Source organism: Macrobrachium nipponense, chromosome 41 (assembly GCF_015104395.2).
Source record: "Macrobrachium nipponense isolate FS-2020 chromosome 41, ASM1510439v2, whole genome shotgun sequence".
NCBI classification, from domain to species: Eukaryota; Metazoa; Arthropoda; class Malacostraca; order Decapoda; family Palaemonidae; genus Macrobrachium; species Macrobrachium nipponense.
This window is the reverse complement of record NC_061102.1, coordinates 38,064,443-38,089,383: the sequence shown is the minus strand read 5'-3', so window position 1 is coordinate 38,089,383 and position 24,941 is coordinate 38,064,443. Positions and strand designations below refer to the sequence as shown.

The 24,941-nt window shown below is 36.6% G+C and overlaps 1 protein-coding gene across 2 annotated transcripts in view; it reads left to right on the top strand.

Annotated features, from left to right (window-relative positions):
• The window catches only part of LOC135212698 (heme transporter hrg1-A-like), an 85,397-nt gene that overhangs the window by 48,444 nt on the left and 12,012 nt on the right, over positions 1–24,941 (top strand). The window contains exon 4 of one of the 2 annotated variants that reach the window (XR_010313968.1): positions 16,782–16,980. Coding sequence is in view for 1 of the 2 variants with exons in the window: in XM_064246384.1 (XP_064102454.1) it covers positions 16,782–16,930 (149 nt within the window). In the remaining variant the exon portion in view is untranslated. Of the gene's footprint in view, positions 1–16,781; positions 21,434–24,941 lie in introns of those variants that run through there. The other variant, XM_064246384.1, reaches the window with a different exon arrangement.

Below are 24,941 nucleotides of genomic sequence, written 5' to 3'. Positions count from 1 at the left end.
AACAGGTGTCCATACCATCTCAGCCTCCCCCCCTGCACTTTCTTTGATACTTCCACCACCTTAGTTGACCCCCTTATGTAGTCATTTCTGATCCTATCCACTCTTGTTACCCCAGACATCCACCTAAGCATTCTCATTTCTGCCACATCCATCTTCTTCTGCTCTGCTTTTCTCATGCTTGCTGTTTCCGTACCATACAGCATTGCTGTTCTTACCACCGTCTTGTGAAATCTTCCTTTTAACCTAAGCGGCACTCTTTTGTCACAAAGAACTCCTGAGGCCGCTCTCCAGTTGTTCCAGCCTGCCTGTACCCGATGTTTTACTTCTTCTTCCATACTTCCTCCAGCGTTAACAAAAGATCCCAAATACTTAAACTTATCAACTCTCCTTATTTGCTCTCCACCAAGCTGAATACTTTCTCTATCATCCCCCTCAGTGTGGTACACATATATTCTGTTTCTTGGATCTACTTTATTCTCATTCCTCTGTCCTCCAGTACTTGTCTCCATCTTTCCAATTTCACTTCCAGATCTTCCCTGCTCTCTGCACACGAACAATATCATCCGCATACAATATGTTCCATGGTACTGTCTCTCTTACTTCCTCTATTATAACATCCATCACTATGTTAAAGATAAATGGGCTCAGAGCCGACCCCTGGTGTAATCCTACTCTCACCTCAAAACCTTCTGTCTCCCCAACACTGCTCCTCACTCTGGTAAATACATTCCGGTACATCTCTTGTATCAATCGCACATTCTTCTCTGGCACCATCTTCTCCCTCAGGCTCCTCCATACCTCTTGTCTCGGGACTCGGTCATAAGCCTTTTCAAGGTCAATGAATACCATATGTAGGTCCCTTTGTCTTTCCTCGAATTTCTCCATTATTTGCCTCAGACAAAATATACCATCTGTTGTTCCCCTTCCCTTCATAAATCCCATCTGCTCTTTACCTATTTGTACTTCTTCTCTCAGTCTAGCCTCTATCATCCTTTCCAGTATCTTCAAAGTGTGGGACATCAATTTAATGCCCCTATATTATATATATATATATATAATATATATATATATATATATATATTAGATATATATATATATATATATATAACTATATATATTAGATATATTATCTATATTATATAATATATATATATATGATATATAGTATATATATATATATATATATATATATATATATATATATATACTATATATATATATATATATAATATATATATAAGTATATATAATATATATATATATATATTTATATATATATATATATAATATAGTATATATAATATATATATGTATATATATATATAAATATAATATTATATATATATATATAGATATATATATATATATATATATATATATATATATCTATATATATATATATCTTATTCATATATATATATAATTATTATATAATATTATATATAAATATATATAATATATATATCTATTATATATTATATTATATATATATATATAATGTATATATATAATACTTATATAATATTATATATAATATATAATAATATATATATAATATATATATATAATATATATATATATATATAATATATCGTATATAATAATATAATATTATTATATATATATAGATTATATATATATATCATATATATATATATATTATTATTATATTATTATATATAATATATATTATATATCTATAATATAATATAAATAATAATATATAATAAATTATATATATATTATATATATATTATATATTATATATAATATATTAATCCTAATATACAATATATATATATATATATATTATATATATATAATAGAATATATTATATATATTAGATAGATATACAATATACCATATAACATTTACCATATATACCCATCGAACCCATATACCATATACAATATACACATATACTCCATATACCCATATCCCCTATAACCCATAATATCATATTATACTCTTAGATATATACATATCTACTATATACATATTATATATATATGATATATATATATATCTATTAATAGATAATAATATATATAATATATATATACACACACACTTACACAAGAGTAAGTGTATGTTATGTTTTGATTACATTATTTTAAATGGAGATCTTATGATATCTTTTTAATATTTAGATTTTTACATGATGCTATGTAAGCTTTGGTAAGGATTAAAATACAGTAAGTATGACCATTTACCCCAAAGTCCCTTAGCCCTCTTACGCCAATTGGACGTATTAAACGTCGAGTCAAAATGTCTCCTGTATGCCGATTGGACGTATCATACGTCGGCTCAAAAAAGTTTTTTTAAAAATTCGCGGAAAAATACTTATAGGCCTACCAGCCGAAAACTTTTGAATCACGCGCCTTGACAGATGCTGGGAGTTCACGGATCAAGGCGTTGTTTTGTTTACAATCGCTACGCAGGCGCGCAAGCGCGAATTTCTTTCTTATCGCACTAAAAAGTATCAGTGACACACCTCTGAAATTATTTCGTCACTTTGACATAATTGTTGCACCATTTTAAATTATCCTTTACATGAAGTATTATATATGAAAATGTGCGCAATTTCATGTAAAATACAACAAAAAAATACTCATGATTGTAGCTTTTATCAATTTTGAAATATTTCATATAAATAACGATAAGTGCAAAAAATTTCAACCTTCTGTCAACTTTGACTCTACAGAAATGGTCGAGAAACGCAATTGTAAGCTAAAATTCTTATATTATAGTAATATTCAATCATTTGCCTTCATTTTGCAACAAATTGGACGTCTCTAGCACAATATTTCGATTTATGGTGAATTTATGAAAAAACTTTTTCCTTACGTTCGTGCGATAACTCTTCCGATAAATTTTTTTCGTGGCGATTGTCCCCTCATGTTTGCACCTTTTAAATTTGTCGTTACATAAAGTTTTATATATGGAAATGTGCGCAATTTCATGCACAATACAACAAAAAACAACCCATGGTTGTAGCTTTTATCAGTTTTGAAATATTTTCATATAAATAACGTTAAGTGCAAAAATTTCAACTTTCGGTCAACTTTGACTCTACCGAAATGGTCGAAAAACGCAATTGTAAGCTAAAACTCTTATATTCTAGTAATATTCAATCATTTACCTTCATTTTGCAACAAATTGGAAGTCTCTAGCACAATATTTCGATTTATGGTGAATTTATGAAAAAAAAAAACATTACGTTCGCTCGGTAACTCTTCCGAAAAAATCAGAATTTTTTTGTGCGATTGTCGAAATGTTTGCACCATTTAAAATTAGCTGTTACATAAAGTTTTATATATGAAAATGTGCGCAATTTCATGTAGAATACAACTAAAAATGATTGAAGGTTGTAGCTTTTCTCTTTTTTTGAAATATTTGCATATAAATCACGATAAAGTAGAAAAAAAAACCACGTTCGGTACGGATCCAAATTTGACTCTACCGAAATAGTTGAAAAACGCAATTGTAAGCTAAAACTCTTACGGCCTAGTATATTCCGTCATTTTTCTTCATTTTGAAACAAATTTGAAGTCTCTAAAACAATATTGTGATTTATGGTGAATTTTTGAAAATATATTTACCTTCACTCCGCGCGCCTTATTCGCGGCCGCAAGTCTCCGAAATACGTACATCGCATTATCCTAATATTTGCTCCTTTTCATATTAGCCTTTTTATAGAGTTTCATATATCAAAATGTGCACAATTTCATGAAGAATACAATAAAAAATAATTGAAGGTTGTAGCTTTTTCCATCTTCGAAATATGTGCATATAAAAAAATATATATATTAAAATTTCGACATTCTGTCAAATTTAACTCGTCCGAAATGGTCGAAATCTGCAATTCTAATCTAAAACTCTTACTGTATCGTAATATTCAATCATTTGTCTTAATTTTGAAACAAATTGGAAGTCTCTAGAACATTATTTAGAATTACGGTGAATTTTTGAAAATAACATTTTTTTACGTCCGTGCGTTACGAATTCGTACATCATTTTGTGATAATATTTTTCTGGTGTTGCTTTTATTGTTTTACTATGTATTATATATCAAAAGGATTGCAATTTAGTACAATACAACGAAAAAAAAAGTAACTCGTTAGCTTTGACCGTTTTTTGCACAGCGTGATTTGAATACAATTATCTATGAATTATTTTTTTTTCGTTACCATATATCGCATTATTTACATATGATAATGATATTATTTTTCATTTCTGATGATTGCATACTAAACTTCAGGCAATGAAAAAAAAATGAGCCAAAAATGAACTCTTAATCTTCAAAACTAAGCGCGCTGTGATTTTTTGAAAAAATTATTTATTCCGGTTCCGCACTCACTCCAAACCGGCGCCGGCATACAGGAGAGGTTTTGATTTTTAGGGCTTCGGTGTAAGAGGGTTAAGGAGACCAAAGGAACTTGCAAAGGACTAGATTTTTTTAAGTTCAGAATTTCAGAAATAGTGAGAGGGTTGTATAAAAAAAGGGATTTTGACGGAGGAAAAATCTATTTCTGGGGGACTGTCGCCCGGTGAAATGTCCCTGTAGCACACATTTCTAGGTATAAATAGATGCTAAATATACCAGAGAAAAAGCTAAATGGAATGCTGAAGTTACTACCTTCAGCTCGCTCACCCCATAGGGTGTCGGTATAAACACAAGGGCGAGTGGAAGCCACTATCACAGATATTCTGACAATTAGAAGACTCCTCTCAAAACCCCTCTTAGATAGGTGCCGTTACAACGCCTACTTACGTCTACCTTCCGCTCGCTACTACTACAACTTCTGCCCGAAGGCTTCATCCTGAATTACGCACCCAAGCTTGGGCCAGCTAAAGGGTGGGAGAACAGGAGAAGGAAGGGATGGGTTCACCGGGCGACACAGGTCTTCCCCCAGAAATAGATTTTTCCTCCGTCAAAATCCCTTTTCTGGGTTCGACCTGTGTCGGCCGGTGAAATAGTATCAGAGAATTGGCCATATAAGCTTGGTAAATAAAGGGATTTTGACGTAAGGAAAAATCTATTTCTGGGCGATTGGTTCGTGTCGCCAGCGAAATATCCTTTAATCCATTATTTCTAAGGTAAATGCACTAACACATACCAGAGAATAAATAAAATAAAGAAAAGGTCAGTACTACTGACTCGCTCACCCTCCAAGAGGGTGTCGGTATGAACACTATGGCGAGTGAGACCACTACCACGAACCACTTGCCAATAGAAATCTCCCACTACAAAACCCCCACTAGAGGGGAGCCGACCCACAGAGTGGGCAGCAACTACTACTACTCCATCCCATGCTGCCGACTGCTGCGCCTCTGGTGGCCATCCTTTTCAGTTAGCGCACCGCGTACACACGTGCCCTTTTTTGCTCTGTGTTTTTTGTGCCCCTTTCTTGGATTTACTAATTATGGAGCGTGCAGCCATCGCAGCAGCTAAGTTAAGTAATCAGTTATTGTTGCTATTGGGTTTTTTCCGGCCTTGAGTCAGTGTTTGCCGTTTTTTAGGTATAAATACTGGCTCTTGGTCGGAAGCATGGCGGCATGGTTCTGCCTCGTGGCGGGTTCGTTCTTGGTCTTCCATACCTAGAACCTTCCCTTATTACCTTACGCTCTATTGTTATTATCTATATTATGTTAGGGGTCCAGCCTACTGGGTTTATGTCATGCATGCATGTCTTCTTTACCTTGCGTAGGCATCTTCCATCCAGACCCTAGCCACAGCTCTTAGTATCGGCCCCGGCTAGCTTTGAGTGGTAGACTTTCTTTCGGGTTAGTCGTACACTCCTGGATTTTTTCTCCTACTGATTTATTTTCTTACTTTACGTTACGTAATTTGTGATTATTTTATATTTTAGGTTAGCCTACGGCGTCTGGCATATTACGTAGCCTAGGTTCCGTATTTCATTAGTCCCCACCATTTATTGCTTCCTCTCATCAGTTCGGTTGCTTCTGTATAGCATCTCACTGATTAGTTGGTTGCTTTAACCTAGGCTATGTTGTTTCATTGTATTCGCATGTTACCGCTCCGTGGTCACCATGTGATCGCGAAATTTTATAGATACATAAGGAAAATTAAAATTTTTCTTAAAGTTTTAATAACCAATGTAAGAAAAGTAAGTTACAAATGGTAAAAAGGGGGATCAAATATGACCAAATCCATACTATCCTGGGAAAAAACAACAGGCAAGAAATACAAAACAAACAACTATGAACTATGTACATGTCCAGGAGTGGGTTGATGAGCAAACCAGACCGGAACATAAGGGAGACAGGCAGGGATTACGAGCAAGGCAGGTAGGAGAGAGTGAGCATCAAAGAAAAAATAATAGCAGAATAAGGGAATAATAGCTAGAGTTATAAGACTAGGCCATATCAGGGGAGACAATGCTCCCTGCAGCCACTGCCGAATATTTAAGGGCCTCTTAAATTCTTTAGACAGTGGCGTTTAAATACTGTCGGGGATTTCCAACCCGTATATTTTTTAAAATCCTTGAAGTTCTTATTATGAAAATAATTAACTGAGGTAACCACTGCCCTGATATCATGGACATGAGGGACTGAATCCGGATTGGCTTGTTTAACCCTCTTACGCCGAAGCTCTAAAAATCAAAACCTCTCCCGTATGCCGGGGCCGGTTTGGAGTGAGCGCGGAAGCAGAAAAAATAATTTTTTCAAAAAATCACAGCACGCTTAGTATTGAAGATTAAGAGTTCATTTTTGGCTCCTTTTTTTGTCATTGCCTGAAGTTTAGTATGCAACCATCAGAAATGAAAAATAATATCATTATCATATGTAAATAATGCGATATATGGTAGCAAAAAAAAAAATCATACATAATTGTATTCAAATCACACTGTGCAAAAAACGGTCAAAGCTAACGAGTTACTTTTTTTCCGTTGTATTTTACACTAAATTGCAATCATTTTGTTATATAATACATTGTAAAACAATAAAAGCAACACCGGAAAAATATTATCACAAAATGAGTACGAATTCGTAACGCGCAGACGTAAAAAAATGTTTTTTTCAAAAATTCACCGTAAATCTAAATATTGTTCTAGAGACTTCCAATTTGTTTCAAAATGAAGACAAATGATTGATTATTACGATACTGTAAGAGTTTTAGATTAGAATTGCAGATTTCGACCATTTCGGACGAGTTAAAGTTGACCAAATGTCAAAATTTTTATATATATATTTTTTTATATGCACATATTTCAGAGATGGGAAAAGTTACAACCTTCAATTATTTTTTATTGTATTCTTCATGAATTTGCGCACATTTTGATATATGAAATTCTATAGAGCGGCTAATATGAAAAGGAGCAAATATTAGGATAATACGATGTACGCATTTCGGAGACTTGCGGCCGCTAATCGGCGCACGGAGGGAAGTTAAATATATTTTTCAAAAATTCACCATAAATCACAATATTGGTCTAGAGACTTCAAATTTGTTTCAAAATGAAGATAAATGACTGAATATTATTAGGCCGTAAGAGTTTTAGCTTACAATTGCGTTTTTCAACTATTTCGGTAGAGTCAAATTTGACCGAACGTAGTTTTTTTTCTATTTATCGTTATTTATATGCAAATATTTCAAAAAAAGAGAAAAGTTACAACCTTCAATCATATTTAGTTGTATTCTACCTGAAATTGCGCACATTTTCATATATAAAACTTTATGTAACAGCTAATTTTAAATAGTGCAAACATTTCGACAATCGCACAAAAAAAATTCTGATTTTTTCGGAAGATTTACCGCGCGGACGTAAGGAAAATGTTTTGTTTTTTTTCATAAATTCACCATAAATCGAAATATTGTGCTAGAGACTTCCAATTTGTTGCAAAATGAAGGTAAATGATTGAATATTACTAGAATATAAGAGTTTTAGCTTACAATTGCGTTTTTCGACCATTTCGGTAGAGTCAAAGTTGACCGAAAGTTGAAATTTTTGCACAACGTTATTTATATGAAAATATTTCAAAACTGATAAAAGCTACAACCATGGGTTGTTTTTAGTTGTATTGTGCATGAAATTGCGCAAATTTCCATACATAAAACTTTATGTAACGGCAAATTTAAAATGGTGCAAACATTAGGACAATCGCACAAAAAAATTTATCGGAAGAGTTACCGCGCGAACGTAAGGAAAAAGTTTTTTCATAAATTCACCATAAATCGAAAAATTGTGCTAGAGACATCCAATTTGTTGCAAAATGAAGGCAAATGATTGAATATTATTGTAATATAAGAGTTTTTGCTTACAATTGCGTTTCTCGACCATTTCGGTAGTCAAAGCTGACCAAAGGTTGAAATTTTTGCACTTATCGTTATTTATATGAAAATATTTCAAAACTGATAAAAGCTACAATCATGAGTATTTTTTTGTTATATTTTACATGAAATTACGCACATTTTCATATATAAAACTTCATGTAAAGGATAATTTAAAATGGTGCAAAATTATGTCAAAGTGACGAAATAATTTTTGAGATGAGTCGCTGATACTTTTTAGTGCGATAAGAAAAAAATTCGATCTTGCACGCCTGCGTAGCGATTGTAAACAAAACAACGCCTTGATCCGTGAACTCCCAGCATCTGCCAAGGCGCGTGATTCAAAAGTTTTCGGCTGGTAGGCCTATAAGTATTTTTCCGCGAATTTTTAAAAAAACTTTTGAGTCGACGTATGGTACGTTTATTCGGCATACGGGAGACATTTTGACTTGACGTTTAATACGTCCGTTCGGCGTAAGAGGGTTAATAAAATAAAGAATTTGTTGTCTGATTCATTCCAAGGAAATAAAAAGAGGACCTGAAGACTTTTCAGAAGTTCTGCCCAGATAAGTCTTTAATGTGACAATGGGACACAATGATGGGTTTTGTGTGAGAGGTATAATTTTCCATGGAGCCCACCTGTTTTGTGGGTCTTCATTCTTTGCTAAGAATTTCCGATCTGGGGAGAGCAGAACTTCACCTGACGGGAGGAAATCAATATGATTTGGTTTTCTAGAAAGAGCCGACAGTTCTGATATTCTGGCGCCTGAGGCCAGACTCATTAAAAACAATGTTTTCCTGAGAAGGGTTATATATGAGCATGATTCATTATTAGTGTCTGAAGCCAATTTGAGTACATCGTTTAAAAACCAGGAGACCGTGTGGGGACGGTCCACTGGTCTCAGACGAGCACATGCTCTAGGGATAGACGAGAAGTACGAATCTGTCAAATCAATATTAAAGCCAAACTGAAATACCTTCCTTATGGCAGATTTAGTCGTAGTAATGGTACTAGCAGCTAGGCCCTTTTCGAACGGCTCTAAAGAATGAAATTGCCAGATTCGTTGTCATCTTTTGGACATCTGATTCTTTTAGAAAGATGGCCAACTTTTTAACTGCTGAATCATACTGTCTGAGTGTTGATTCTCTTTTATCTCTGACTCCACGAACAGGATGGTTAGTGGATCAATACTAGCACCCTTCTGTGCCGCAAACTTCATGAAGTCCATATAGTTAGGGCACTCAGAATTCTTGAGGAAGCTGACACAGTCCGAGTTTGTACTATTTGAGTCACTTTTGGGTTGGGAATCCGTCTGGGATGGAGATTCAACTCTAGTAGAAGAGGAAACCAATTGCTCTGAGTTTGTGCAGGACTTTCAACAGGAGGTTTACTGGCGGAAAGGTAAATCTTCTGCCAGTTGTTCCAGTCTATGGACATCGCATCTGTGGCGTGAGCTAGAGGGTTCAGATTGGGAGCCACATAACACGGACGTTTGTGATTGGACTCCGTGGCAAACAGGTCTACCTGAAGGCCCGGGATTTGTTGGCAAATCCAACGGAATGATTTTGTGTCCAAGGACCACTCCAACTCCAGCGGAATTGTTCTGGATAGTGAGTCTGCAATGACATTTCGTACTCCTGCCAGGTGAGTAGCTGACAGGTGCCAATGATTTTTCGTTGCTAACAAAAAAATTGCAATAATTACATGATTTATTTTGTTTGACTTGGAGGCCCCTCTGTTTATGCAATGAACTATCACTGCGCTGTCTGAGACTAGTCTTACATGACTGTTCTTGGCCGGGGCTAGATGTTTCAATGTTAGAAAAATGGCCATTGCTTCTAGGACGTTGATGTGGAACTGGCGGAATGTATTCGACAGCGTTCCTTGAACCTTCTTGTACTGGGAGTAGCCCCCCAACTGCTCAGAGAGGCGTCTGTGTGGACTATCAGAGACGGCGGGTGAAATTGTAGTGGCACTGATTTGGAGAGACTCCAGACTTCCATCCATGGATGGAGTCTTTTCTTTAATATCGGCAGAATTAGAGAGATTTTGTCTCTGAACTTGTTGTTGGCTCTTTTCCGCCAGACCAATTGATATCCTTCAGTCTGGCTTTCAATAGAACATTGTTATTGAGGCAAACTGAAGAGAACCTAGAATTCTCTCTTGGGTACGACGAGAAGCCCTCTTGTTCTTGAGGAACTGTCTCGTAGCCTTCGCTATCTCTCTGCACTTTTTTGGTGGGAGAGATAGTTTGTGTGTGGTCAGGTCCCATTGAATTCCCAACCATTGAAAGCGGGACGCCGGAATGAGACGGGACTTTTCCTTGTTTATCTGGAAACCCAGATATTCTAGGAATTCTATTACTTTGGCTGTTGCCTTGCGACATTCCTCGTTTTTGGTTGCCCAAATAAGCCAGTCGTCTAGTTAAGGTACTAACATTACCCCCTGAGCTCTTAGTTCTTGGACTACTGTCTCTCCTAGCTTGGTGAATATTCTGGGCACTATGTTGAGCCCGAATGGCATGACTGAATGAGTAAGCTTGTTTTCCTAGTTTGAAGCCTAGGTATGGAGAGAAGTTTCTTGCTATCGGTACATAATAGTAAGCGTCTGTAAGATCGTTAGAGGTGGTGACGACCCCACGGGGAAGTAAGGTCCGCACCTGCGAGACGGTCAGCATGCGGAACTTGTCGCATTGAATGTATGAGTTGAGACGGGACAGGTCCAGAATCACTCTTCGTTTGTCAGAGTCTTTCTTCGGTACGCTGAACAGACGTCCTTGAAGTTTCCGGCGACTGACTTTCTTTATTGCCTTCTTTTGAAGAAGGTCTTTGGCATAGTCTAGCAGGTCTGTCGTTGGAGTCTGGTGAAAACTGACTGGTGGAGGAGGCCCTTTCTTCCATTTCCACCCCAGACCTTTCGATACAATACTGTAGGCCCATGAACTGAAGGTCCAATGGTCCCGGGAGAGAGACAGTCTCCCGCCCACCTGCGGAGCCCCACTGATTGGTTAAGGTCTTACTTCCTCTGCCTCCTCTGAAGCCCCTGCCTCTAGATCCAGCTCTCTGTCGAAAGGCACCTCTGGCTCTGCTACTCCTTGCATGCCTATTGAAGCCTCGAAACGCTCCTTGTGATTCAAAGGAGGCGTTGAAAGCTGGGGAAGTTACCAGGGCAGTCGAACTCGAAGGCTGTTGAGTCGGTTGACTCTGCAGCAGGACAAATTGTTGTTGTGGCTATGCCTTAGATGTTGAAGGCTTGCCGATCTGGGATACAGGAACAGCTTCTACCACTGTCTGAGGTTGAGAGGACTGGAAAGATTGGTACTTCCTCAGCCTCTTCCTACCTCTGGATTGTGGTCCGGGGGTCTCAAACTTCCTTTTTGAAGGGAAGTCCGCAACGGACACGAAGGTTCTGGTTAGCTCTAGCTGCCTCACTGAGGACGCTGTTAACCATGTCCTCAGGAAAGAGGTTGGCACCCCCAGGTTGACGCCTTTATGAGTCTGTTCGGTTCGTGTCTGATGGAAGCATTAGCAAATATGTGCTTCCTGCAGGCTCGTCTAGCCACTATAAAGTCATACAGGTCTGATTGGAAGGCCTGTAATAGTGACTTTGTGAGGACCCGAAATAGAGGCTTGTCTGCAAAGGTCGTAGCAATCAACGCCGCCATGGTGACTGCGTTAATAGACCTACTCAGCCTGCACCTTGCTTCGAATTCCGTCTTGACCATAAGGTCCGGAATTCTAGGCAAAAGTTCACTGAATTGTGCGGAGGCACACTCCGGGTCGAGTCTGCCCACCATGAACGTTGCCGGAGTGTCAGCCCAGCACTCTAGATCCCCGGGGAAGAGCAAGGAGGTAGCCTCCGTCTCTTTAGCTGAGGCATAGGTTTGTCCTCTATTGCGGCTTGCACCCTCAATTCTGCAACCTTCGACGTACAAGGAGACGGAACTTTGTGTGGCACCACAAACATAGTAAAACAACCTTTATGGGGTGTCAACTTAGTGTTGACACACTCCCATTCCGTGAGGGTGCGGACCCATGCAGCCTGAGCCTGGTCCCTAGGGTAGATAACCGTCTCTTTCGGGACTTTGTCTACCCTGACTAGCGCATCCTCTGCTAGTCTAGCGTAGCCCGGGAAGGGAAATTGTAGGCCCGCCGGGAAGAACTCAGTCTTCCACCGGTCGGGTTCCACAACCTTCAATGGTAAGCTTGCCCTCTGAGAACGGGGTGTGCAGAGCCAACCGCCACGGGTTGCTATTTTCGAATGGCGGAAGCTTGGATGCGTCCGGCACCGCCAAGGACTGCGGTGTTGTTCCGGACTGGAGGAATCCGGACACCAATTCCTCCTGGGCCTGTAACCTTTGGGTCAGAGACATGATGGACTGACCCGAAGTCTCTAGGCCTGAGGCGAGTTGAGTGGACATCGATTCAAGCCTCGAGTCCACTACCTCGGTCATCTTCCGCATGAGAAGATTTGCGAAAGCCTCCTGGTCGAAGCCAGACTCCGCCGGTCTGGCTTTGGAAGACTTAGCTCTCGACCCCTTCGGTGGGGGAGTGCTCTAGCCGAGGAAGTCGAAGGCTTAGGAGCCGATGACGACCTTGCGGAGCCTGTCGGGGAAGGCTTGGATGGTTCAACCACCTTCGGCAGGGATCTCGTCTTCCAGGCCTTGACCTTGGGGATTACTGAGGCCGATCTATCCCAAGTGGGGGCGGACTTCGTAGGGAAGCCCTGGAAGGAAGGAGGAGAAGAAGAAGGACTAAAAGGAAGACTACCTGCCTCACTTACCTCCCTACCTACCTCCTGTTCCTCCGTGGTCATAGGCTCTCGGTGAAGACTGATGGCTGCTACTTCCTCAGTGACAATGTCACACAAGCCCTCTTGGTCCTCTGGGGGGGGTTGAGTCTCCTGGCGGATGCCCTCGATAATGGGGACCGCCACTGCCCCCGGTACTGCTGCCGAAAATGGAGTGTTGGGGTAGAGGAGAGAACACAGCTCTTCGGACAGGACGTAAGGTTGGCCGGATTTCGCATTCCTTCCGAAGCCTCCTACCCAGGCCTTAAGGGACGCCATCAAGGAAGTCTTGAGTGCCAAATTAACCTGTAAAAAATTACCAAATTAGGTTCCCCAGTTACGAGGAATTTTTTCCAAATTCAAAGTGTAACAAAAATTTTCCAGAAGCAACGAGGTGAGTACGTTACTTACCGACTCGTATGTTACGATCTTCACGAGTTCGTAGCACACCGTACCGGCTTCCGGGTGCCAGACCATACTTTCGTCCACAAGGATGGCGCAGTTGGCATGGGATCGGCAGACCTCATGCCCGTACGCCCTGTATAAGATGGCTGAACAGCCCGTCACCTGGCAACGGACCATCTGTAAGTTGAAAAGCAAATGAGTGTCGTCAGATAATGCTGCCGGAGTTAATTCCGGCGGGATGAGTACACTTCAACTAGATGCTTAACTAGTTACAGGCAAAATCGGGTATAATTTTCAACTTACTTGCTATAAATAAAGCACTGGATGTCTCCGCCTTCTCCGGAATCCATACTTGGGATTGGCAAAGCTATAACAAGCGGAGAGGGCCTGATACGAGCAGAACAGGGGAATAAGGTAAAACCTAAGCCTGAGTCTGATCGCATCAAAGTAGAGTAATGCAACGTAACCAATTGTAGGCACATTCTCTGAGCCCCGTTCCGCCACCACCGGATTGGGGAGCAGCGATAGTATGGAAAACAGAGCGGCGGGAACAACAGAACGGTAAACTCCGGTGTGTACTTTCTGCCGTGTGTGATTGTAGACCACACTACGACGGGACAAATAACGGTCCGGAGACATACCAAGAGATGCTAAATAAAACATTCCCTAACACAATCTCTCAAAGACTTCACCTACTCTGGAATCTATAACCTCGTTATCATAACAGTAAAAGCCGGCGGGGATGGGCTGATACAAGCATAACAGGGAAAATAGGTAAAACCTAGGCCTGAATCTGATCGCACTGGGGAAGAGAAGCAATTCTAAGGTAATTAGAAACGCAGCTCTAAGCCCAGTTCTGCCCCCAATGAGTGGGGAGGCAGTGACAATATAGAGGAGAATAGCTAACAGAGCGGCGGAGCAGTGGCCCGTACAATCCGGCGTACCGCCTACTGGCTGGTGTGATGGTAAACCCCACCTGGCCAGAGGACCCACAGGCCTGGAGACATGCCAAAGGAGATTACAAAATTTATTAGTCGCCCAATCTCCTCCGACTAATCCCCTAGATAGGCCATGCGCTCTAGCTGTCGTTCATCAGTAGGATTACTTAAGCAGTGAGCTAGCTAGGCAGCGCCGGAACGAGACCGGGGCAGTGGGGGGTGGGGGGCAGGGTGGGGGTTAGGAGTCTGGAGGAGAGTGGACGATTCATGATCGCCTGGCCACAGCAACCGATCAGCGACCAATCGTCTCTCGGGACCCGTAACTAGCCTACCACTAAAGGGGGCAGAAGATAGTAGGTCTACTGACACCCTAAAGAGGACAAAGGCCCAGGCTACACACAACAAGACAAACATAAAATAATTGATGAGGAATTACTGGAAGAACTGCGACAGGGGGGAGGGGAACACACCCAGATAAGAACCCAGTCTAATCCTCCAAGATCAGTACAGATCCGGTCAGGTAGGCTAGTATGGCCTCCAAAGGACGTCATGAAGCAGACGGATAGAACCTAACTAAACCCTCCAAAATCGAATCTTCCGATCTGGTCAGGTACGATAGGTCTAGGCCCTACAAACATGACACGAGAGAGAGAGACTGTCCTGGACCACTCTCCCAGCAAACATAACTGCCTGGCCAGGAGGCGGTAAGAGTGGGGCCAAAAGGGTGGAGGGGAATAAGACTGCCTGGCCTACCTTCCAAAACCTAGCCTAGGTCTGGTCGGGTAGGCCAGGGAAGGGCATCACGAGAACTTCCAACCTCAACAAAAGAAATACAAACATTGAATAGTCTATCACAAAGGTGCATAAATTAGAGTGCATTACTGACTAACATCGAAAAACACACTAATAGAATGCATGCATGAGTACCGCGAGAGAGAGAGAGAGAGGAATCGCCCTCTCTGCAAAACTGGCGTACTGCTAGGCTAGCCTAGAAGCCAAAAACACCCTACTCATGTAAAACATATAACGAATAAAATCGTACGTACGAAGGGAAACCAACACGCTCCTAAGGGGCTGAGGACAACAAGGGAGCCACAAAAGGATAAACACGAAAGATAAACGTAAAAGAAAAGGCCTCAGAGTACGTCAGGAGCAAGTTAGGCCCTACGACGTAAGGTAAAACTCGTAAAACTAATGCTCTAGAAAACGGCAGGAGGGAGAAAAAAGAAAAGGTATACGAAAAAGGAGGTTCAAATAGTGAAATGCTAAACGATAACAACTGATAAAATACACACGGCGCGAGTGATGCACCCAAGTTGGCGGACACAAAGGTAGCGTCACCCCGGTTCGCGAGAACAAAGGGACCTCACGAGATTCAAAAATTAAAAAAGGGATACTCAACTTAGATGAAGAAGCTTGGGGCTCTGGGGCAGACATGCTTCACCAAAAAACACTGAAGAGGACGGCGAAAAAAGCGCGTGCGGACACTAAACGTGCTAATACAGGAATGAAGCCTTCGGGCAGAAGTTGTAGTAGTAGCGAGCGGAGGGTAGACGTAAGTAGTAGCGAGCGGAGGGTAGACGTAGTAGTAGCGAGCGGAGGGTAGACGTAACGGCACCTATCTAGAGAGGGGTTTTGAGAGGAGTCTTCTAATTGGCAGAATATCTGTGATAGTGGCTTCCACTCACCCTTGTGTTTATACCGACGCCCTATGGGGTGAGCGAGCTGGAGGTAGTAACTTCAGCATTCCATTTAGCTTTTTCTCTGGTATATTTAGCATCTATTTTTATACCTAGAAATGTGTGCTACAGGGACATTTCACCGGCCGACACAGGTCGAACCCAGAAATCTTTTTAGCAATATGTATGGTTCAAATTCATGTACGTAAGTAGATTATTTATTTTTTGTGTAAGTATAATGAAATTGTGAGATCTATAAAATTAATAAGAAGAAATTAGTGAAGCATAGGTAAAGACTGTGGAATTCCGATCGACAGCATGGAAACTTTTCAACAGAGTTATTGTTTTAAAGTTAAGTGTGTTACTTGTAGATATATTGAAAAGAAACAGGAATTTTAAGTAGATTACCAGAAGAATTAACTTACGGTGCGGATTGAAAATTAATTTTATGTGATTTTTTAACAGAGAAAACCACAAAAAACTAAGTATTCCCTGTATTGACACTTGCTGTATGGCAAGGAGAACTGCTACTGCTCTAAGAGTAACACATGAACTTTAGTACAGTAGTAGAGAAAATTGATTTAAAGCCTCTCTTTCTGGTAAATGTGTTTTTTAGTCCTAAGAGTAATTCATGGAAAGGTTAGATTGTAATTCCTTTGATGTATATTTTCAGAAATGCCGTCAATGAAAAACATTGGATCAAATCATTACTTCATGCTAATTTGGGCAGCATTGACACTGAAGTGGGGAGCATCTCTGTTTGCCTTTTCCCACATCTACCGTAAACGACTTCTGGAAGAGTACCACCCTCTTTTATCATAAGCATTAATTTTTGGTTGTCATTCAGGTTGTGACGATGAACTCACATTCTCGTAAGTACTTTACAGTGTGAGTAGTTAATATGGTGATGTAGTACTTGACCATCTAATGCAAAACACTGTTTTGAAACACCTTTTCATTGAACTAATGATGTAGTGTTTTAACTATTCAGATAGTAGCATATGATCAGTTTCATTGCAATGGTAGAATGTCATAATCTTATTTACTTGCTAGGGTTATGTAACTATTTTACACTTTTCATCAGAATTAACAGCATTAGCTTCATATTTGACTACTCCTGCCAACAATAATTAGTCTTGGGTCCTTTACTTTTTTAACTATAAGAGTCACATTGTAAGATGAAAGAATGAGTTATAGGTATATAATTCCCTAAAGGTTTGGCATGCATAATGTAGAGTTACCACTACAGAATGCTGCACCATAGTTTTTCCTTGAAGAAATGATGAAATAATTAGTTATATCATCATTGTCATTTATGTTAGTAGAAATCTATGTTAGCTGCTACTTTATACATTGTTATGCAGAGCTCTGTTATATTTGTCAACTCTATAAATTTTTTGGAACTCATTACATATTATGCAGAGTGCTATTATATTTGTCACCTCTATTGCTCTGCGTATTTGTTATTAATATACATATTCAAAGTCAGTTTATGTTGGAAAGCCCAGTAGGCAGATATTGCAATTTACTCTATGTAACATACTGAAGGCAGTCCTGCAAGTTCTTTGCAGTTACCTTTCAGTTTCCAGCTCATTTACAATTTTATAACAAATCCATTGTGTAAGCCCAGAGAGACTGTAAAAACTTGGTACTCCTTAACAACCTTTAAATAATGATGATGCAATGGAAGTTTCAATGAAACTTACACTGAAACTTACACTATATTGTACTCTTGAAACCGTATGACTCTACCCACTAGTGGTCATCCTAGACCAAAATATACAAATTTATAATGCCAAAAAAACAAAAAATAGTAGCCTTTCAGTTGGTGCTATGCATTGATATCATCCAACTGTTCCATTTGTAAACAGTCTTATACAGTATATTATGTAATGAATTTTATGTAGTAGTGTCTATTAGAAACTTAAAGTAGGTTGCATATATGATATTTTATAAATAGATTTAAACTTGTAAGCCTTTGACATTTCATAAGCCAATTACTTAGGTAGCTTGGAAGGCAAACATTTCAGAATTTACTGAAAAGTACCAGATTCTCAATAGGCTGTGGCTGATCTCAATGTGGGTTAGACCCATCCTCCTTTATCCATACTGTCATTCGTGTTGACTCTCATCCTTGTAATGGGGTAATGCTTACAGCCCTCTGTATGTGGTACTCTTGTCACATTATTAAGGTTTTTTTTCAGTGTTATTCAGCTGCAGCTCCAGAGCTTTCTGCTTTGTAATTTCCACCCTCTCCTTTGGTGTGTTCCTACCTAGCTGTTCAACTTCTTTAACTTTGTCTTGTTTCAGTTTTTACATTACTTTAAGAACTAAATCTTCAGACCAGCCCTGTGTAGATATAGAGATGAACTCATGATGGTAAGGCAGTCCATGAAATGTAGCTGAGTGTCTGTCTGCACTTGTGAACAATTCTCTAGTATTACATTTATTTGATGATCGAGTTTTGTGCCTATGCAATGGTTACTCTGTAAAATTAGTATTCAAAATTAAATACCACATACTAGTTATAAATATGGTATAAGACTTTTGTTTGAAATTTTTTACAAAATCATGCAATTACCAGGCTATGGAGAGCAGTTTTCTCATTAGAGAACAAGGGGAAAGAATTGGTGAAGGTATATCAGTAAACAATATGAAAGCATATAAATAATATGATATAGAGGACATAAAAATGCTTTTTAAAGGTTACAGGTGTGAGAGGTATAATGAACAGTATACTTCCTTGCATTTCATACTTATATAAAAGTTGCCCAAACATTGTAAAATACAATTAGTTGCAGTTTTTCTCTTCATCCAGTTTTTATCACCAATTCTTATTTCTTTTTTTTTCCCTTCATTACCAGACTTTTATTTTACAAAATTCTGGACAGGTTTTAAGTGTAATGATCGATGACAAGGGAAGGGAGGGTGAAGGGATATAGCTTTTTTTTCACTCTATTCATTGATTTGCTGTATCCTTTTTTCATTCATACATCTTTCAGTTACTGTTTTCTTTTTTTTTTTCTTTATCTCACTCATTATTTTGTGGAGTTTTATTTATATAGAAATTTTACAGTCTTTGGTTATCACAGACTTTCCCATATTTTGAGAAAGAATGGTCGATCTGTTTTTGGGAGGAAGGAAGATTAGAATTGTCACCACCTTTATTTCTCACGTGTTAAATCTTTTATAACCTTTGCTTTTGTCTTTCATTTTGGAATGAATATTATTTATGTAGTGTATTTTTTTTTATTTTCAGGAATGGTAACATAAATACAATTAACTTTGCCTTTATGTGTATTGTTCCATTCTTGAATTAAGTGGATTTGGGGGTGTTTTCTTGCAGCTCAGCTAGCTCTGCCTTTTTACTTTTTAAAAACTTATTTCCATACTCTATTACTGCACATTCTGTATATACCATTCCTTTATTTATGAGTTTTTAAAGTAAATTTGTGGTTAAGATAAATTAAAGACTTCCATCTTGTTAGCGTATTTCTTAACAATAACCGTGTCAAACATATCAGTGAAGTTGTAAAACTATAAGCTGTTTGTAGGCCAGTCTGATAAAGTGAACTAAAGTATGCAGTACAGTTAGGATGGTATAGTTTGAGGAACAGCAGCGCTAGAAACTTGATTGTCAAACAGTTTTACTATGGCCCCCAACCCACTCCCCATTTTACACGTTTCATGTTGCAGATTTTTGTGGAACGCGTTATTCATTTGTCTGCCGGCAAATTTCACTAATTTGCTCATTTTTTCATAGAGTAATATACACTATTGAAGAGTAACAGTTGTAGGCAGGTAGTATACTTAATTTTGCAAAATGACTTTAAAATTATATTAAGTTTGTTCTGGAATGATACCTCTGAAATTATATTGTGTTGAGGGATGATAGTTTGAGGTATGTTTTTGTTTGAAGTGTCAAGTTTGGCGATGAACTATTAAAATAGACAGTTACATAAAAGCATTTTAGGTGGTGTATATAGCCTACTTAAGAACAACAGTAGTAGAGTACTGTAATATAAGGTTACTTTTGGGTGTTTTGGGATGATGGTTTGTGATGTACTTCTGTTTGAAATTATATTAAACTTTTTTAGTTTGATAATTTAAGGCATATTTTGTTTGATCTATCAAATTAATTATATCATTTGCAATGTTTTAGTTTGAAGGGTCCTAGGTATTTGGTGCATATTGCCAGTTATAAGCATTTTTAGAGGGGATTTTTGCATTTCCGTGGTAATGTTTTGGAACCTATTCCCGCGTAAAAATGGGGGATCACTGTAGAGGCAAAAATGAGTTCCTTTATGAAATGTGAAGTAGAGCTGTTGGTTAAGGAGATGACTAAGTTAGATTATATGGAAGCTGAAGACTGTAAAGGCATAGCAGCAGAGGCAGGAAGCTAAGGTCTCAGCTCCTTCATGGTCTCATAAAGAGAATTCCTGATGGTATCAGACATGGATCTGTTCAGAGGAGGGCGAACTGTTGAAGCAGAATGCAAGGGGAAGGTAAGCAGAGCCTCTGAACCAAATGAGAAGGCAAAGGAAATGAGTGTGTGTGTCAGTTATTTTCAAGTAATTTAACCAGACCACTGAGCTGATTTATTAAGCTCTTACAGGGTTAGCTCAAAGGTTTTGTCCATTTTGATAATATAGTTTAGATTTTAATGATTAAATTACAGGTCCTTAAATTTTGTAAATGATGTTATTGGAAATTAAAAAGCATTCACACATCACATAAGAAATGTTTAACCGTTTATTATACTCTACAATCTATACACGTACTGATTGGATCATATGGGCTATTCCTCAAACATCGATGGGTTAGACAAGAGTGAGAAGTTCTAAGACCAGTCAAAATTACTGGTGTGTCATTCCAAAATTGGACTTCATCTATGTATTTTATTTTGTTACTATCAGTGTTCCAATATATTCAGCCATTTATTGATTATGATGGGTTTCAGGTGGGGATAACTAATATTCTCTATATTCTCCTTTCTCCCGCCCCTACCTTAACTAATCAAATTGAGTGTCAGACCAAGATTAACAATTGTTGCATATAAAGTTTTTATATCTCATGACCCGTGTAAATATGGCAGAGCTCAAGTAGATGCAGGTCAAAATTTGGCAAAAATTTATTACAATTTCTTCTGAGCTCATGACTTATTTGGCATATGTGTGTATACTTTAACAAGCAAAATTTATGAGTAATAAAAAAGTAAGAAAAATTTAAATCTATGTACTTGCAAAAATAACATAAACAGTACATATATATCCCATAAATAAAGTAAAACTATTTTCCAAAAATTAATGGAATATAAAACAAAAATCAGAAATATGAAAAACAGGGGTGTAGGGTATACATTATTCTATTTGTAACATACATTCTTTCTCACCGGAATTTATACTTTGTTACCTCTGTAAACTGTTTGGGCTGCCCTTTCTCTCTCTCTCTCTCTCTCTCTCTCTCTCTCTCTCTCTCTCTCTCTCTCTCTGCTCTCTCTCTCTCTCTCTCTTCTCTTTGTTGCATTTATGATTGTGGTTTCCACTCTCTCTCTCTCTCTCTCTCTCTCTCTCTCTCTCTCTCTCTCTCTCTCTCTCTCTCTCTCTCTCTGTTGCATTTATGATCATGGTTTCCACTTCAAAGCACACTTGACTTAGGTAAGATTTAACAGTTAATTATGGTGCATAGTACACTAGTATGGGTAAATGAATATTTTATCCCTAGTGTTTGCCTGTGATGCGTCTTGTGCCACACATTTTGCTAGCATGCCCTATACTATTGCAAATCATATTAAGTCTACATAGTAGTAAGTACATTTCTTGCACAACAGAAAAACTGCTTTTTAGGGATCTATCCCATATTTTTCAAGCAAATGCACTCAAAATCATTAGGTTAAATGTAAATAAGTACTATACTAAGTACCCTATGTTACTGTATTTGTTATTGATTGAATAACAAATAAATTATTTTTCTTTCTTGTTTTTTCTTATTCCTTAAAAGTGTGCATTAGCTATAAGTATACTGAGTAATTCTAGAAATAGCTCAAGAGGGCCCATGTGCCTACTTTAGCAGAATTGATGTTGTTAGATATGACTGAATTTGAAAATCAATCTTTTATTGAGATTGCTAGGATAGTGAAGTTTAAATTCTGAATTTGTGCAACCTTCAAACATAGGAAAAGCAAGTGCAAAAGTGAGTTCCACTGTGTGGAATAATGTGTTATTAACATAGAAAAAGCACCAGGTGTGTGGATAGAGGACATAACCGAGGGTTCCTATTGACGGAAACATTCTATAGCAGAATTCCTTGCCTGGTGTGAGTAATTCTGCAATAAGGCTGATTTAGAGGAAACAAATCCATTAGCACCCAATAGGGGATTGTTAAATGGATTTAAAACACAAATTTAACTTGTAGAATATGAAGATTATATACGTTTCCAGATAAGTTTAAGGAACTCGTGAAAGAGGCTATGATCCAAGATAGGTGTTCAGTTGCAACAAAACAGGCTTCTTCAGAAAGATGCCTAACAATATAACTTTCATTATAATGCAAAGCAGGTGTCGGGCTTTTCAAGTATGGAAGGCCAGGCTGAGTCTGGTGTATGCGACAGCATGGCTGGCCTTATTATAAACCATGGCATCATGTACCAAGCAAAAAATCAACCTCTTTCTGAAGAATAAGAACAAGAGGCTGCTCCCTGTTTACTTGCAACACAACACCAAAGTATGGATCACTGCAGTGGTGTTTACACAGTTGTAACAAGAATGCTGTATTTCTGAAGTCAAGAGCTATATAGAAAAGGAAACCTGCCTTTCAAAGGCCTTATAATAATTGATAATGCACCTGGCCATCGGCAATCTATTGCCATCGAAGACCGAAATGTTCAGGTCATGTTTTGGGTTCCAAAAACAATTGAAGTTGCTGTACCTGTTTGTAATGCGATGTTTGCTGCTGAATCTTTCTTGTTTGCCTCCCTTTGCCAGACAAAGGGAGAGCTAATGCCTAGTCATTTCCAGTTTAACAATAGCATTATCCATGTCTCAAGAACTAAATTACCATGTAATTATTATTAAGTTTATTATGCAGTGAAGTTTCATCACCTACCCATCTTAATGTATCAAGATTATTAAATTTAACCAGAAAAATTTGTTTTTTTTTTTAGTTCAGTTGTATAGGTAGTTGTTATGCAATCTTGTTTTGAAGCACCTCTGATAATGATAAAAAGTACTGCAGTTTTAGTATATTAAAAAAGAAATGAAAACTATAAGGATGAAAGTTTAAGTCATAGACACCGTTCTGTTCCGTGGAAAATTGTGGTCAATTTAAAGTGTCTTGGTTGCTTAATGAAAAAGCCGTGTGGCTCGAGTTATCTTTTGTAATGAGTCATCCTGTCATCAATGAGTAAGATGCTAGTGTGCATATATATATAGATATATATATATATATATATATATATATATTATATATATATATATATATATATATATATATATATATATATATATATATATATATATATATATATATTCTTTAATATAATATAGATTATATTATTTATATATAGATATATATATTATCGATATATATATATATATATATATATATATATATTTTATATATATATATATAGTATATATATATATATATATAGTATATATATATTTATATGGATATTTATAATATATATATATATATATATATAATATACTATAGAATAACTTTCTATTTATAATATATATATATATATATATATTTAATAATATAGATATATAGTATATATATATATATATATATATATATATTTACTATATATAATTATATAGATATCATATATATATATATAATATATATCTATATGATAATATATCTATTATATATATATAATAATATATATTTATATAAATTATTTCTATCTACTTAGATATAATATATATATATATTTATATATATTATATAAATTAGTATTATTATTATATATCTATATATATTATTATTTATATAGATCTATAAAATATCTATTATATATATATTATTTATTTAGTTTATATATATACTATATATATATATATATATATAATATATATCTATCTTTAATTATTATATATATTATATCCTATAATTCTATATATATATCAGTATTTTGAATCTATATTTTCATATCTATATTTATATGTCTATTTATATATATATATAATCTATATATATATCTTTGCATACTATATTTATAGATCTATATTATTAACTATATAGTGTATATATCATTTTTATTTATATTATTATAATACATATATATATATATATATTATTTATCTATTCGATACTATATATCTATATATATATATTAATATATCTATATCTATATCTCTTTAATATATATATTTATATATATATACTTTATTTATCTCTATCAGGTTATATCTAATCATCTCTTTATTTAATATATATATATATATATCTATATTATTGATTTATATTATATCTCTATCTATATATCTCTCTCTTATTTATATATATTTATATATATATATATTTATTATATTATATTGATATTATATATTAATATATATATATATATATATCTAAATATAGGAAATATAGTATATCTTATATATTAATATATATATAGATACTTTATTTATATATATTATATAATTGTATTATATATATAATCTAATTATATATTTAAAAATATATATTATATATATCTATAATATATAAATAATCTATTAATATTATATTCTATATTATATATCTATATATATATATATATATATATATATATATATATATATATTACTAGTTACGTATCTACATCTATTATTTCTAATATATA